Source organism: Peromyscus californicus, unplaced genomic scaffold (genome assembly GCF_007827085.1).
Source record: "Peromyscus californicus insignis strain IS unplaced genomic scaffold, ASM782708v3 Scaffold_6__1_contigs__length_162567912, whole genome shotgun sequence".
Classification (NCBI taxonomy): domain Eukaryota; kingdom Metazoa; phylum Chordata; class Mammalia; order Rodentia; family Cricetidae; genus Peromyscus; species Peromyscus californicus.
In genome coordinates, this window is record NW_026294584.1 from 51,651,232 (window position 1) to 51,667,800 (window position 16,569).

General features: G+C 37.9%; 1 protein-coding gene across 11 annotated transcripts in view; it reads left to right on the forward strand.

The window, feature by feature from the left end:
• Positions 1–14,630, forward strand: part of Luc7l2 (LUC7 like 2, pre-mRNA splicing factor) — a 64,134-nt gene extending 49,504 nt beyond the window's left edge. For 10 of the 11 annotated variants that reach the window (XM_052720903.1, XM_052720904.1, XM_052720908.1 and 7 more), the window contains 3 exons: positions 1,196–1,225; positions 9,054–9,245; positions 13,347–14,630. In XM_052720903.1, the coding sequence (XP_052576863.1) occupies positions 1,196–1,225; positions 9,054–9,245; positions 13,347–13,524 (400 nt within the window). In that variant the 3' untranslated portion in view covers positions 13,525–14,630. The remainder of the gene's footprint in view (positions 1–1,195; positions 1,226–9,053; positions 9,246–13,346) is intronic. The other variant, XM_052720909.1, reaches the window with a different exon arrangement.
• The last annotated feature ends 1,939 nt before the right edge of the window (positions 14,631–16,569 follow it).

The window sequence follows — 16,569 nt, forward strand, 5'->3', positions numbered from 1 at the left end:
CATTCATTTATTTATTTATTTATTTATGATTTATTTATTTATTATGTATACAATGTTCTGCCTGCATGTATGTCTACAGGCCAGAAGAGGGCACCAGATCTCATTACAGATGGTTGTGAGCCACCATGTGGTTGCTGGGGATTGAACTCAGGACCTCTGGAAGAACAGTCACTGCTCTTAACCTCTCTGATCCATCTCTCCAGCCCCAGACATTTTATACCTAATGATATTTATATTGCTATTCCTGTCTTTCAAATGATAGATTAAACTAAGGGAGGATATATAATTTTCCCCTGGTTGCACAGACAGTGAATGGATAGAACCATAGTTAATACAACTCAAATCATAATTTAAAATATATTTGCTATTATATATGCACCCCTGAAGTGTTTGGAATTGTTTGTTTATTGAGTACTAACACTGTACTGGCAAATGTAAGGAGTTAGTTATGTAAGATTATAATCTGGGGCTGGATCTTTTGGAAATTGGAGACATGGCTTGGCAGTTTAAAAGCAACACCCACATGGTGGCTCGCAGCTATCCATATCTCCAGTTCTGGGGATCCAGCCTCTTCTGACTTCAGACTTGCACATGGTTAACATACACACATGCAGACAAACACACACTTTTTAAAAAAGGAATATAATAATTTTGGGGCTGGAGAGATAGTTTAGTGATTAAGAACATGTATTGCTCTTCCAGAGCACCTGAGTCCAGTTGCCAGCATACACATTAGGTAAATATCAATTTCCTGTGACTCCAGCTCCAGGGGATCCAATGCATCTAGCCTGCTGAGTCATGCACACCCAGATTCACATGTACACACACACACACACTTAAAAATAATTTTTTAAAGAATATAATTCATGTAAATGGATAACAAAAAAAGCCTTGGTTGTTGTTATTTGTTTTTTTCTGCTCTTGTTCTGGTTTAGGAAATGGTTTCTGGAGAATTGTTTTCGTGATAAGCACACAGTTTCAGTCTCCAGAAGTATATTCTTTTCTAAGTATATACTTTTCTAAGCAGAATTCTGTAGAGTTTTTTTGCTGGGAGGAGATGAGGATCCATAAGTACATGACTTGTTTTTATAGAAGTGAAAGTCAGAACTCAAGAAGAATGTAATTTACCAGCACATTGTGCCAGCTTAAAAACTTTATATAGTCATTTCTCTAAAAGTAGATATTCTTTTTTTAGGTCCCGCTCACATAGCAAGAATCCCAAAAGGTAGGTACTGTAGAAGATGGATAAAATAGTGAAGCTGTGTTTTTCAAATGTGTGGTTTTTAGGTTATATATCTTGTAAATTTCAGTGAGAATCAATAAATTAGTATTGACTGTGTGAGCAGTGGTGGCACACACCTTTATTCCCAGCACTTGGGAGGCAGATGCCAGGTGTGACTCTGTGAGTTCGAGGCCAGCCTGGTCTACAGAGTGAGTTGCAGAACAGCCAGCGCTACACAGAGAAACCCTGTCTTGGAAAGAAAAAAAAAGTTATCATTGACTTTTTGTTAGTTCAGATTTGAGCTTTTTTTTTTTTCCTTTTTTTCTCCCCCTCCCCCCTTAAATGAATTAGTTTAATTCAGAGTGATACAGAATTCAGAGTACTGCAAAGATGAAACTCCAGGCTCTAGTAGGATTTCAGACTGGGTTTACTTTACAATACAGCTGAGCTAGCAATGGCTGAACACTAGAGACGATGAGCCTTTGTATTATTTATTTATTTATTGCAAAAGTTTATTACAGTATACAACAGGATCCAGGATATCACTTCATTCTGACTATAAGTGGCAAAGACGTTATAGTGGGGAATCCAGATGTTTAACACGCTCCAGGATAACACTTCATTCTTGCTGTAGGTGGCAAAGATGTTATAGCAGGGAATCCAGATGTTTAAATAAGAATGGAAGAGGGTCACCATCATCTCAGATATGAGGAATCTCTTTCTTTTTTACCAGATTTCTTATTTCTACTTGTGGCCAGGGGTCCATTCCCCATGGTCTTGGCTTTTAGCTCCCTGAGTTTCTTCTGCTCTTTTGGTTTTTTGAGACAGGGTTTCTCTGTGTAGCTTTAGCACCTTTCCTGGAACTCACTCTGTAGCCCAGGCTGGCCTCGAACTCACAGACATTCACCTGGCTCTGCCTCCCGAGTGCTGGGATTAAAGGCGTGCGCCACCACCGCCCAGCACCACCGCCCGGGGTCTTCTGCTCTTTTTGTTTCTGCTTGAAAGCCTTATCTTCTTGTCTTTCCTTGGCCTGCTTCTTGGACTGTTTCAGAGGCTTCTTTTGCCACCTTCTCGGCCTGACATGGCACCTACAGACAGCCGAGCTATTTCTTTAAAAATATTCTAGAAATTCAGTAAATATATGACAGAATTTTTTTTTTTTAATTTTTATTTTATGTGGTGTTTTACCTGCATGTATGTCTATGTGAGGGTGTCAGATCTTGGAGTTACAGACAGTTGTGAGCTGTCATGTAAGGCTGGGTATTGAACCAGGTCCTCTGGAAGAGCAGCCAGTGCTCCTAACTGCTGAGCCATCTCTCCAGCCCAGGATTTATTTTCTCTTTCTTTCCTTCCTTTCTTCCTTTCTTCCTTTCTTTCTTTCTTTCTTTCTTTCTTTCTTTCTTTCTTTCTTTCTTTCTTTCTTTCTTTCTTTCTTTCTTTCTTTCTTCCTTCCTTCCTTCCTTTCTTTCTTTCTTTCTTTCTTTCTTTCTTTCTTTCTTTCTTTCTTTCTTTCTTTCTTTCTTCCTTCCTTCCTTCCTTCCTTCCTTCCTTCCTTCCTTCCTTCCTTCCTTCCTTCCTTTCTTTCTTTCTTTCCTTCTTTCAAGTCAGTTTGAAAAAAATCAATCAATTTTGTTGTTATTGTGTGGATTTTGTTTGGTTTTGTTTTTAAGACTGTGTAGCCCTGCTTGGCTCCAGTTTGTCTTCTGGCACTGTTAGGGAAGATTACAGGCATGTGTCAACATACCTAGTTAATTGTTTTCCCAGGCAGGGTCTTGCTTGAATTCATTATCCTCCTACCTCTATATTCCTTAACAATGAGATTACAGCTGTGTACCACCACATCTGGCACTGTATCCTTAGTGGAGTGTCTATGTATGTGATTCTGCATACCCTGAGATAGTTGTTTATATTTGTTGTCACACAATACTTCCCCCACTCACTTTGTGTAATACGCCCCTTAGAGCTTCCTGGTTTGAATGATAAAATACTGATCTTCATGTTTGTTAAACTGCAGTGTTGCTTTTCTTTACTCACTTCATTGTAGCCAAGCAGGTTTCTTCTGTTGTGCCTTCAACATGTTGAACTTGCTCTCATTCCAGGACTTTATACCTGGATGCTATTCGCTATGGTGACTGATTTGCTTCTTCTCTTTTTCAGTCTTTGCTCAAATGCCATCCTGTCAGAAAATCCTTTTCTGCCTGCATTATGTAAACTATTCCTACCCATTTCTCCATTTACTTATTTCTTTACTAGAGGTAGATCTCTAGAGACTTGTTTCTAGATTATAATCTCCAACAGTTCAGGCACTTGATTTTATTTTACTATTCCTTTTCCCTTGTAACTAAAAAGGTGCAATGGGCTAGGTACCTAGTAAGTATATTTTGCATGAATAATTATTATGTAGACATTTTAAAAAGTTGCATTAAATTATGTATTAGATGAAATAGGTTAACTAGGTCAAAATGAGTGGTTAAAAATACCATTTGATAAACTTCTTTTGAGTAGATTTTTATTTAATTTTTCTTTTATTTTGTGTACCACGTGTATGCCTAGTACCCACGGAGTTTAGAAAAGGGTGTCCAGATCACCCAGAACTGGAATTACAAATGGTTGTGAGCCACCATGTTGGTGTTAGGAATTGAACCTGGGTTTTCTTTGAGAGCAGCCAGTGCTCTCGATCATTAAGCTACTTCTCTAATCTCTGTTTTACTTTGGAGACAGGGTGTCACTATGTAGCCCTGTCTGGTCTCATATAGACAAGATTAATCTCAGACTCATAGCAGTCTGCCTACCTGTCCCTCCCAAGTGCCAATTAAGACATGTACCATCATTCCTGTTGCTTTTTCATCTCATGAGATAGATAGAAAAATAGATAGATAGATAGATAGATAGATAGATAGATAGATAGATAGATAGATAGATAGATAGATAGGTAGGTAGGTAGGTAGGTAGGTAGATAGGTAGGTAGGTAGGTAGGTAGGTAGGTAGGTAGGTAGGTAGAGAGATACAGACAGACAGACTGACAGATACATAGGTAAATAGGTTGACCTTTCTCTCATGATGGATGTATGGGCAGACAGATAGACAGCCTTCCTATGTCCTTTTTTAGAAACATGTTCTTCAAAGCCAGGTGTCATAGCACATTCCTATAACCCCAGTATTTGCCTGTAATTCCAGTGCTCAAGAGGCAGAAGCAGGAGATCCAGGAGTTCAAATCAAGGTCATCCACAGCTACACAGAGCAAGTTTGAGGCCACCATTGGCTATATGAGAAATAACTGTGTTTAGTTGAAGAAACTATTCAATTGTGGTTAGACATGAAGTGTATAATATGTACCTTTATTTGACTATAATACAGACTGGAGCTAAGTGCTTTTAAAATTCTTCTATAGGAGATAGAGCGATGACTCAGTTCTTAAGGGCATTTGTTCTTGCAGAGGACCCAGCTTCTATTCCCAGCAACCACATGGCAGATCATAGCAGTCCCTAATTCCAGCTATTGGGGATCCAGTGCTCTCTTTTGACCTTGGTGTATATCAGGCATGCATATAGTGCACAGACATTCAAGCAAAGCACTCATACACATACAAATGAAATAATATATATATATATTATATATATATATATATATATATATATATAATTTATTTATTTATTTTTTTAATGAAAATTCTTCTGTAGCCAGGTGTGGTAGCTTACACTTTCAGTCTCAGCACTTGGGAGCCAGAGGCAGGCAGATCTCTGAGAGTCCAAGACCAGCCTGGTACATGGTGAGACTGTATCAAATTAAAAAACAAAAAACCCTAAAATATTAATTTAAAAACAAACTATCACACAATTATTACACTTTTGAAGTTACGAGAAAATAACATTATGGTAATTTGAAACATTTTTAACCATACTATTGAGGTACAATTTATATGCCATAAGATTTGTCAATTTTAAGTTTGTGAGGAGCTGTTTGCAGAATTATCAACACAATCCAGCTTAAAACATTTTGGTGTTTTTATTTGTTTTGTATTTTTGACATGTGCTATAGTGTCCTAGGCTGCCCATGAACTTACTGTCGTCTTACTTCCTCCACCTAAATGCTGAGATTACAAATATGCGTCACCCACATCACCCCTTCTCTCACTTTTTTTTTTTATTTGTTTGTTTGTTTTTCAAGACAGGGTTTCTCTGTGTAGCTTTGCGCCTTTCCTGGGACTCACTTGGTAGTCCAGACTGGCCTCGAACTCACAGAGAGCCACCTGGCTCTGCCTCCCGAGTGCTGGGATTAAAGGTGTGCGCCACCACCGCCCGGCCCTTCTCTCACTCTTAAAGTGACTTTAAACAAACAGTATACTTTTCTTCATCTTGTGTTCCCTCACATGTTTCTGTTCTTTCCATGCTATGTCCACCCTCATTACACACAAACACACACATATATCACCACACACATACATGTTTTGGTAAAATGCCCAAATTATATTTGTTTGTTTACATTGTAATTTTTGACTTACTATGGGCATTCAAAAATTCAGTGGTCAAAATATAATTCAAATAAAGGATGGTTTATCCATAAATATTCTTTATTATCATTCCTTCTTTATTTCATATGCATCTAATACATTTAATTTCTTTCCTTGTTTTTTTTGTTTTTTGTTTTTTTTATTTTGGTGGGCAGGGGTTGGTTTTTTTGGTGGTGGTGGTTTTGTAAGATTTATTTTTATTTGTGAGTATATGCCATGTGTGTAGAGGGGATGGTCTTGGAAGCCAGCCAGAAGAGCATGTTAGGTTACCTGGAACTAGAATTATAAGTGATTGTAAGCCTCCTCATGTACATGTTGGGAATTGAACTCAGTTGTAGAAGAGCAGCATGCATTGTTGAGCCATCTTTCTAGCTCCCCCTATATTTCTTACGTATGCAAAAAAAAAACCCTAAAAATTGACGTGAAGTGGTAATACTGATTGTTGCCTTTGTTTTTCTTTCATATTTATGATACAGCCTTAAAAAAATTTTTTTAAGTATTAATGCTTTGTCTACATGTATGCCTGAATGCCAGGCGAGGGTATTAGATCCCATTATAGATGGTTGTGAGCCATCATCTGGTTGTTGGGTATTAAACTCATAAGGACCTTTGGAAGAGCAGCCTGTGCTCTTAACAGCTAAGCCATCTCTCCAGCCCCTGATACAGCTTATAAATGACTCTCACTATGTGTTTGTAGCCCTGGCAAGCCTCAAATTCAATGTGCCACCACAATTTCCCCTGATAAATCTTTTTTTATTACTATTTTTATGTGTGTATGTGTTTTGCTTGTACCTGTGTATGTGTGAGTGTGTGTGTATGTATGTGTCGTATGAAGGTCAGAAGAGGGCTTTGGTATTGTCTTCTATAGCCCTTGTCTGAATCTGGGGTTTGTGTTTTATCAGCCAACCCTCCTTCCTCTGCCCTTAGCTGAGTTTATAGGTGTGTGCTGAGATCCACTCTCTACCTTTTATCCATTTAGCTTTTTTTTTTTCTGTCTAATAGTAGGGGTGGATCCTATTAGCCCCTTGGGTGTTAAGCAAGTTTTGTATCACTGAGCAACAGTTGTAGTGAGTTTATTTCTGTCCTGCCTGCCAGCGCCCAAATAACCACATGGAGACTTACTAATTATGAAAGCTTAACCAATAGCTTAGGCTTGTTTTTAGGTAGCTCTCATAACTTAAATTAACCCATTTCTATTAATCTATGTGCTGCCCTAGGCTTGTTTACCTCACCTATGTACTGCTCATCCTGCTTTCCTAGTTCCTCGGTGTTCCCTTATTTCTGCCCCTTCTTCCCAGTGTCTTCTGTGACTGGAAATCCTGCCTAGCTATAGCTTTTTATTAAACCAGTCAGAGTGACACATCTTCACAGTATACAAAAAGATGATTCCACATGTCCCCCTTTTTGTCTAAATGAAAAGGAAAGGTTTTAACTCTTAACACAATAAAATTATATCCAATAAGAACAATTATCAGATTAAGAATTATGTGTTCCAGGGGTTGGGGATTTAGCTCAGTGGTAGAGTGCAAGGCCCTGGGTTTGGTTCTCAGCTCTGGAAAAAAAAAAAAATAAGAATTATCTGTTCCAAAGTTTTATACCTAGACCATTTTTTTTAAATCATAACTTGTATTGCCATCCTGAAAATATCTTTTTAGATCTTAAAATATCTTTTTAGATAAACAACTTAAGCTTTTATGTTTCTCAACCTATATATTTTACATCTCTTTGGTAAGTTTTTTTTAATTAGGTAACATAGAAATCTATAACTATCTTGTCTTCAACTCCATTAGACACCCGAAAAGGATAAAATAGTACTTGAGTCAACAGGAAGTGTAGAGCAAACAACTTCCAAAACTATAGAAATGACAGAGACATCTGGCTACCTGTACAGTCACCCAAGGTTCCTCTGTAACATTGAGGCATCCATCTTTGGCCTGCAGGAATTTTGTCTTGGCAAAGTTTGGTATTCGCTTCCTATTGTGTCCTGCTTGTCCAGTTTGAACAGCATACTGTCAGCAGTCTAGGCAAAGGCAATTTTCATCACAAAGAAAGCAAACTATGGAGGTTCTTCAGTGCTCATCATCTTTTCTTTCTTTTTTTTTTTTTTTTTTTTTTGGAGACAAGGTTTCTCTGTGTAGCTTTGCACCTTTCCCTGGACTTCACTCTGTAGACCAGGCTGGCCTCGAACTCACAGAGATCCACCTGCCTCTGTCTCCGAGTGCTGGGATTAAAGGCGTGCGCCACCACCGCCTGGCGCTCGTCATCTTTTTATGAAGTAGATTGCTGCTGCCAGGAGCAGACGTGTCTCATTGTTGTGAAAAGCCTTATGTTACTAAAACAGATCTTTGCAGTGTTTGAAGACCATCTATTTAAAATATATCTCTGTTTGACCTTGAAAACTTCGTAACATAAGGTTAAGTTTGATTGTTAGAGATGAATAACTACTAACCTGTATTTCTTTAATATCCTAAATAGCTTTCAAAGACCAAAACTTTACATAACCTTTTAAAATGAGCTGCATAAAGTACAGTACTTTAAATAAGAGTAGAAACATATACAGTATGACAAAAATAACCCTAAATTTGTATCAGTATACAAAGATCCGTACCAATGTAAAATATCTGAGATCAGTAGTTGTTTAAAAGTAGATTCAATGATCCATCCTTTTATCATTTCCATATTATATCCCCCTTTCACTACATCCCTAGTTAACTGACATAAATTTATACAGTATTGGTACTTCTGGGAATTGGTGCTCTAGCTTTTTTATTTTGAAATTCTAGTATCTAGTCATTAATATACTAGCAATGTATTTGCATTGTTCATGAGTTTGTTTAGAATAGAATTGCAATCAAATACAGCTACTGAAGAGTAACTTCGCAGTCTTGGCAAGATGGCCCAGCTGGTTAAAGTCCCTGCCACCTAGCCTGATAACCTGAGTTCATTTCCTGGGATTCACATTGTGGAGAGAGACTCAACAAAAGTTTGTCCTCTAATCTCTCCTTATGTCCTGTGATATGCCCATGAGTACATACATCACTTTGTTTGTTTGTTTGTTTGTTTGTTTTTTGGTTTGGTTTGCTTTTTCAAGACAGGGTTTCTCTGTGTAGCTCTGGCTATCCTGGAACTCACTCTGTAGATCAGACTGTAGGCTATCCTTGAACTCAGATCTGCTTGCCTCTGCCTCCCAAGTGCTGGGTTTAAAGGCATGCACCACCATTTCCTGGCCACACATCACTGAAAAAGGAAAAAAACAAAACCGGCTTCTTTTTAAAAGAAAAACTTGTAGCACTAACAGTGAAATAAATTATTTTCTTGTAGATCTAGATCCAGAGAGCATCGCAGACACCGATCTCGCTCCATGTCACGAGAACGCAAGAGGAGGACTCGATCCAAGTCTCGGGAGAAACGACATCGCCACAGGTCCCGTTCCAGTAGCCGCAGCCGCAGCCGCAGCCACCAGAGAAGTCGACACAGCTCTAGAGATAGGAGCAGAGAGCGATCCAAGAGGAGGTACTGAAGTGCCGATCAGAGGATGCGGAGCTACCTTTATGTTTAGCCTTTTGTTTACTTATGTTACTTATGCTTAGATTATTGGTTTGAAACTTGCACCTGGTATTGATATGTACTCAATTGTAGGTGTATGCATTTTTTCTGATTGTATGGGTAGTTCATCCAGAGTTCCGTGTGAGCCAGAGTAAGAAATTGGAGCCAGTATGTGCAGAGGTTATTGCTTTTCTTTACTTGGGATGTTGGGGAGGTGGGAGGGATGCTGATAAACCTACTTTACAGGCAAATAATTTTAGGTACTCATGAGGTTTTGGGGATTTTTGTTTGTTTGTTTGTTTTTCAATATGTATTAACAAATTAGGGACTCTGTGAAGTCCTTTCATTAAAAGAATTATTTAGCTTTGTTTGCCTGTTTTCCAAACTTGGAGCTGGTGCACTTCTAAAGAGCAAACATATTCTACTATGTTGTTTAATCTGCAGTATAAAACATACATTTTTGTGTTCATCTTTAGTGTGATGGGAAGATTCTGAGTTTTGAGAAGCTACAGCACTTCTTAGTATAGCAGGAAACCTCAAAATATGCAATGAGAGCAGACTAAGGGTTAGAATGTAGTGGAGCTGTTAAACTCCCAAAACTCAGGTCACATGATAATCCTATGGAACATAAATTATACTTAAAATTACTTTTTCCCTCAACAACCATGCTTAGGTTCATGTAGGAGAAACACTTGGAGTGTGCCTAGTTACTAGTCCTAGGCTTTCTGTGGCTACTCCACATAAAGTTCATGGTTGAATCCACAGAAAGCTGGCAGAATCTTTGTTTTAGGCTGAATTACCCATTCTCTGAAATCACAAGCTCACTTTCTTAATAGGCTTCCAATCAATATTTTATTTGATATCTTTCTGTCCTTCTTCTAAGTAGCCCTTGAAGTGATTCTAACTAGTTTATTTGTGGGGGGAGGGATGATTTGGGGGGAATGGTCGGGGGAGACAAGGTCTTATGTAGCCCAAACTGGCCTCAGATTCATAATCCTTTTTTCTCAGCTTCCTCTTGAGTGCTGGGATTATAGGTGTATAACACTGTGCCTGGCTTTAAGAATTAGATAACTTTCCTCTGTGCTAGGCTTAGTTTTAAAAGTAGCAAAGAAATAATAGTGTATGTAAACAACTATATTCATGTTGCTCTAAGGCGTTTTCTGTGTGGGAACATACTTGACCACAGATTATAAAGTGCTAAACTGGATATCATAGGGCAAATTATATAAATCTAGATAGTGAAAATTTCATAATGATTTTTAAAAATGGTTTCAGATAATGGTTCAGTCTTGAATAAATGGTTGTAATTAAACAAGTAGGAAAATACCTATAGGTCTCTTTCTCACATTTTGAAACTGGAATTTAGAGGCTGTCCTCAGTGCAGTGTTCAGAAATAAACATTTTCTTAATGATCTTGATGATTTGAAATCTGCACACTAATCTGAGAATTGTGTGGCTAGGTGGAAAAGGATCTAGATGATTCTGTGTTGACCTGCCCAGCTGTCATTTTTCTGGTGTTTATCTTACATGTCTATTGGTGGTGGAAATGGGAGGGATGGGTGGGGAGTAGTGTCCTATCATTGTGTCATCTTGATGCTTCCTGTACTTGAGAAGTTTATTTATATAGGAAAACTTCCCACCATACTCAGCATGTTCAAAAGAGGATTATTTTTGTAAAACTATTAAAATTTTGCTTTTTCAAGAGTATTTCATATCTTGGAATTCAAATTACTTTTAAAACAACATTGTTTTTAACAAAAAAGCAAGTAGTTATTGTTGTTTCATATATATAAAACATCAAATTATTGGTATATATGTGAGTTTAGTTTTTGATGGTAAAGAGAGTCCATTAAAAAGTCTTGACATTTTGCTGTTTTCTTGCCCTTGCTGTGAAGTACTGGTCTCTGCTACAAGTGAGTTATCTATATGAACCTTGTCTTGGCAACAGTTCCCACAGGTCAGTGAAGACCTTCAGCATCCTTGTGCTTTTTGGGGTGTTCTGTCAGGTAGTCTTTGCCCAATAATTTAATTATATCCTGTTGTTTGTCTCTTTCATTAAATAGTTAATAGGAATATTTGGCTTATTAGGCTTTCATTAGCAACACATAAGAAACTCTGCATGTAGAGTATTTGTGATCTTGTACAAACATGAATTCATGTCTTTATTTTTCAGTTACTGTCACTGACCTCAGGAACTTGCCAGCATCCTATTGATCATTTCTATCATCATTAATAGAGGCTTTGGAGATGGCTTGTGTAGACTTGGAATGTGACTTTTATGTCTTTTAAGCATATTATTTTTTAAATGCTTATTAAGCAAGAGCTCCTGTAATGCTAAGTAAGACTCTAGGGCTGAGTCAGGAGGCTTGCCAAAAATTAAGGCCAGTTTGGGCTAGGGAGAAAGACCTTGACTCAGAAAACAAAACAAAAGGGAAAAAAGGCTTATAAAATCTCAAGTAGTATGCTCTAAGTTGGTGTTAATTTTTCAAACTTTTATTTTAATCATCTGTGTTACCATATCTTTGTATTATGATAAAGCACTTGAAAACAATTTATGAAAGGAAGGAATTTTTTAGCTCACATTTTCTGAGATTTCAGTTCATGGCCACTTTTGAATTGCTTCTGGGCCCATGCCTGGTGAACCAGAATGCCAGGGCAGGGAGCCTGTAATGGAGTAAAGTGGTTCACCTTTTGGCAGAAGAAATAGAGAACAAGGTGTTAGGCACAAGATAGAGTAAGATTTTCCTCTTTTGACTTGTTTCGTCCTGCCAGAATCCACCGCATAATGGCTGGTTAGTTATGAACTTAGAGTGGGTTAATTCATTGATTGTATCATCTTCATGACCTCATCAGTTTTCTGTAGCACCACCCACCAGTTTCAAGTCAACAGTACATGAGCCTTTTGAACTGTTTTATATCTAAACTACAATGTTCTCCTTATCTATATTTTTAAAACTGGTTACAGTAGTATTTTTATCTTGCCTTATGTTTTTCTGAAAGTATTGCTTTTTCAGGGCTAGTAGCATTTTTAAACTCCCAACTCTTAACAAAAAAAAAGTATTATGTAGGACTTGGCAGTGCCTCTGATCATAATTTTAAACCTTGGTTGAGATAAATTATGTATAAACATTCTGTATCACCTGTAAAGAACAAAATAAATGTAATATTTGTTGTTAATTCATTATAGGTGTTGAAAGTGTATATTCTATGCTAACCAATATAGTGAGATCCTATGTAATGTCTTTGGGTTTTGTTGGGTTTTTTTCAATTTGCATTTCTGATATGAGGGTGTTTTGTTTATGTACCTTTTTTTGAAGATGGGTATGAGAATGGAGATAGTAGTATTAGGAGCAGTTAGTATTTTATTATGGTATAATCAGTTTTTGATACCTTCCATTTTGGTTTTAATGAATTCACTCAAGTAAAGCAAATTTTTAGATTAGCAAATGGTTATTTAAAGCCATAGTATTGAGTAATTCTGTTACCTAGGTTTGCAAAGTGCTGCCTATAGAACAAATGTGGCTGGCGCCTGTTTTTGTACAGCCAGCAAGCTATGGATGGTTCTGCATTTTTAGTTTAAAAGTCGATAGAAAAGAAAGACTCTTACATCCTGAGATTGTGTGTGATTTACAACACTTCAAATCCTTATTGTCAGCCCATTTGGCCCAAAGGATAAGACCTCTGTACTAATTCATTGATTTCCATCCAATTTGGAATCTGATACTTTTCACTTTTAAAAGCTAAATATTACCTATACATTATTTTTATATTAAATATCTCTTTATTAATTGGAGAAACTTCATGGTTATCTCCAATGTACTAAGACTATTTATAGGTCATGTTTAGTTTAGGCTTTTTACCTGTATCTCTTTGTTGCCACCAATCTTGTTTTGGTGCCCCCCCCCCCCCCCCCCCCCCTGCTATTGCAGTGCTTTTTTCTGTCAGACACTCTTCTCAGATGTGTTCTAATCTATTTCTTCAGCTATCAGAAACTTAATATTGATCCTATTCTTTCATTGGATTTTGGGTGTCCCAACATATTTTGCTCCTTAAATTAATATTTTTCAGATCCTCAAAAGAAAGATTCAGAGACCAAGACTTAGCATCCCGTGACAGAGACAGGAGTTCAAGAGACAGATCACCTCGTGACCGAGATCGAAAAGATAAGAAGCGGTCCTATGAGAGCGCTAATGGCAGATCAGAAGACAGGAGGAGCTCTGAAGAGCGGGAAGCAGGGGAGATCTAATTAGCTCTGTATATACCTTCAGTCCTTAAGCTTCCTGTGGAGCTAACGTGCTGTTGTCTAGTTTACAGTCCTTCAGGGTGACAGTTCTAGATACTGACCCAGGCTAGATAAAATACATATTTAGTATCTAATGATCTGAACTGAACCTGTTTTCCTTGATAAAGCCTAAACTACATCCATAGTTTCTGGTGAACCTATACTACAATTCTGAACGTACAGTACAGTTTTATATAATAAGACACTGATCTCTCGTCTTTCAAGTAGGAGTGATAGTGAATGAGTTGTGTTAATGCTTGCAGTTTTTGAACATTTGTAAAATACTGTCTTCCTTTGTATTCCAAACAGCAGCTTTGGGGAATTTTTCTTTATAATTCTTCTTCCTGTGACTTTTGTATCTCCTGATACCTGTGCCTCCAACTGTAAGAGAAAAGGGGGCAGGGAAGCAATATAACTTGTGTTCTAAGGTTCTGGTCACCTCAGTTACTAGTTGATTACAGTTGAGCATTTCTACTGGATTGTGTGCTGGAGAAACTTACACAGGGCTCTTTGGTTTGGGCCGATGAAGAGTGGGAAGTTGAACAGCTGTTTCATTACTTTTGCTTTTTTATTGAAAATTTGAAATCAGACTTGTCTTGATTTTTCTGTTCTACTAAATTGCTATGTTCAGTATATTGAGGGGGATGGGGCAGGGACTGTTTCATAATAAGCACTTGTTTTATTTTGTGTGTGAGTGTGGAGTATAAAGGCTATCTATACTCTTATTGTAAAAATTAATAATAAAATGAGAAGAAACAATCATCACCACCATCATTACATTGTAACTTGTTTAGTAAGTTGTCACTAGAACTGTTTGCTGTGGTATTTTCCTCTATTCTGTAACATCCTTAACAGTGCCTTACTGTACAAGGCACCAAAGGAAGGAAATACAGAATTGTGGATTTCAATGAACTGTTGCTCCACCCAATTCTCTTGCTGACTATACTCCACTACTTCAGAGCTGTGTTTAACAGCTTCTGTAAGGAAAGATTGGACCTGTAGAAGTAACTAAGAGTCTCTTGTTTGTATTTCTTAATTGACAAGCCTGAATAAAATCAATATGTAACCAATATGATGAAACCAACAGTTTCTGCATTAAAGAGCTAATTGCCTACTAATAATTACCTAGTAGTTAACAAATACCTTTTGTCCTTCTAGAATATAGGAGAAACAATAATATATTAACTAGTAAAATTGTATATATAAGATCACTTTTTGCGGCCTAAGGGTATGGTCTCATGTAGTCCGAGCTGACCTAGAATTCACTCTGTAGCTGAGACTGACCTTAAACTCCTGACCCTGTGCCTTTGCCTCAGTGCCAAGATTATAGATGTGTACAACCAAACCCAGTTTAGATCGCTTTTCAAAAACCTTTTTTGGAGGCAGGGCAGTTCCCAAAATTTGGTGATAGTAATTTGGCCCTTTGTGCCCATCTATGTGATACTAGATTGTTCTGAGTTTTAGAGATGAGATGTTGCTAGGTATTCTTGGCTGGCCTTGAATTGCAAACTTCTGCCTCAACCTCCTAAGTGTTGGAACTATATAGACACAATCCACCAGGTGTGGCTTAAACTTTTTTTTTTTTTTAACAGCAGAAAGGAACAAAAGCATGGTGGAATATGCCTGTTGTCCCAGTGCTTAAGCACTTGTGAGGCTGAGGCACGGGGATCACAAGTTTAAGATCAGATAGGGGGGTACTGAAGTTTCCAATTTATCAAGTGAACGCTTCGCAGCTGTATTTCCTTCTACAAGGTTATGTAGTTTAATCAAAGGACTTCAGGGGCTGAAGAGATGGCTCAGATGTTAAGAGCACTGGCTACTCTTCCAGAGGTCATGAGTTCAGTTCCTAGCAACCACATGGTGGCTCACTACCATCTATAATGTATTCAGGTGCCCTCTTCTGGCCTGTGGGGATACATGCAGGCAGAACACTGTATACATAAGTAAATCTTGAGAGAGACCTGTCTTCATTGAGGCCCAGTTTTGTGGTTGCCAGGAATGCTTTATTTATCTGTATTGCATCCCAGTGGTCTACACTATTTTTCATAAATCCTTACATGTACTTTAGGTTTAGCCCTGGATTGTAGATGGTGAGAATTAGAAATAGTGTTTTAAATTCTAAGAAGCAGGCATGGTATCAAATGCCTTTAATCCCATTACAAGAGAGGCAGAGGCAGCAGATCTGTGTGTTTGAGGCCATCCTGGTCTACAGCTCAAGTTTCAGGACAGTCAGGACTACACAGAGAAACCCTGTCTTGAAAAACAGTAATAAAAATATTTCACAGCTGAAAAAAAAATACAGCTTGCTGAGGTAGACAATCTGCTGTTGAGGGTAAACTTACAAACTATTGAAACACATCCCTCCATCTGGTAATCAGCTGCTCTTGTTTCTTAAATCACCCCCCCCCCCCCCCCCCCGTCAGGGTCTTATGTGCTATAACATTGCTAAATTGCCTTAATTTATTTATTTTCAAAACAAGCTGAGTATGAAGGTTTCCACTTGTTTATAATCCCAGCACTGGGGGGCTGAGGCAGGAGGGGTTGTCACAGGTTCAAGTCCAGTTTGAGATAAGCTTGAGAACTTAAAGCCATTTGCATCGCGATTTGATTCTGCCTGTTTTTTTTCTTTTTCTTTTTCTTTTTTTTTTTTTTTTTGTAAGATTTATTTATTTAGTATACAATGTTCTGTCTGCATGTATGTCTGTCTGCAGGCCAGAAGAGGGCACCAGATCTCATTACAGATGGTTGTGAGCCATCATGTGGTTGCTGGGAATTGAACTCAGGACCTCTGGAAGAGCAGTCAGTGCTCTTAACCTCTGAGCCATCTCTCCAGCCCCTTTTTCTTTTTTTAAGGGTATAATTTAGAGGAATGCTGTAATCTCCTTTGAGGCAGGGTCTTATTGACCTGGAGCTCACAAATTAGGTTAGATTTTCTGGACAGTGAGCCCTTTGTATCACAGCACAGGAATTACAAGCATGAACTACCATGCCTGACTTTTTGCTGGGGGT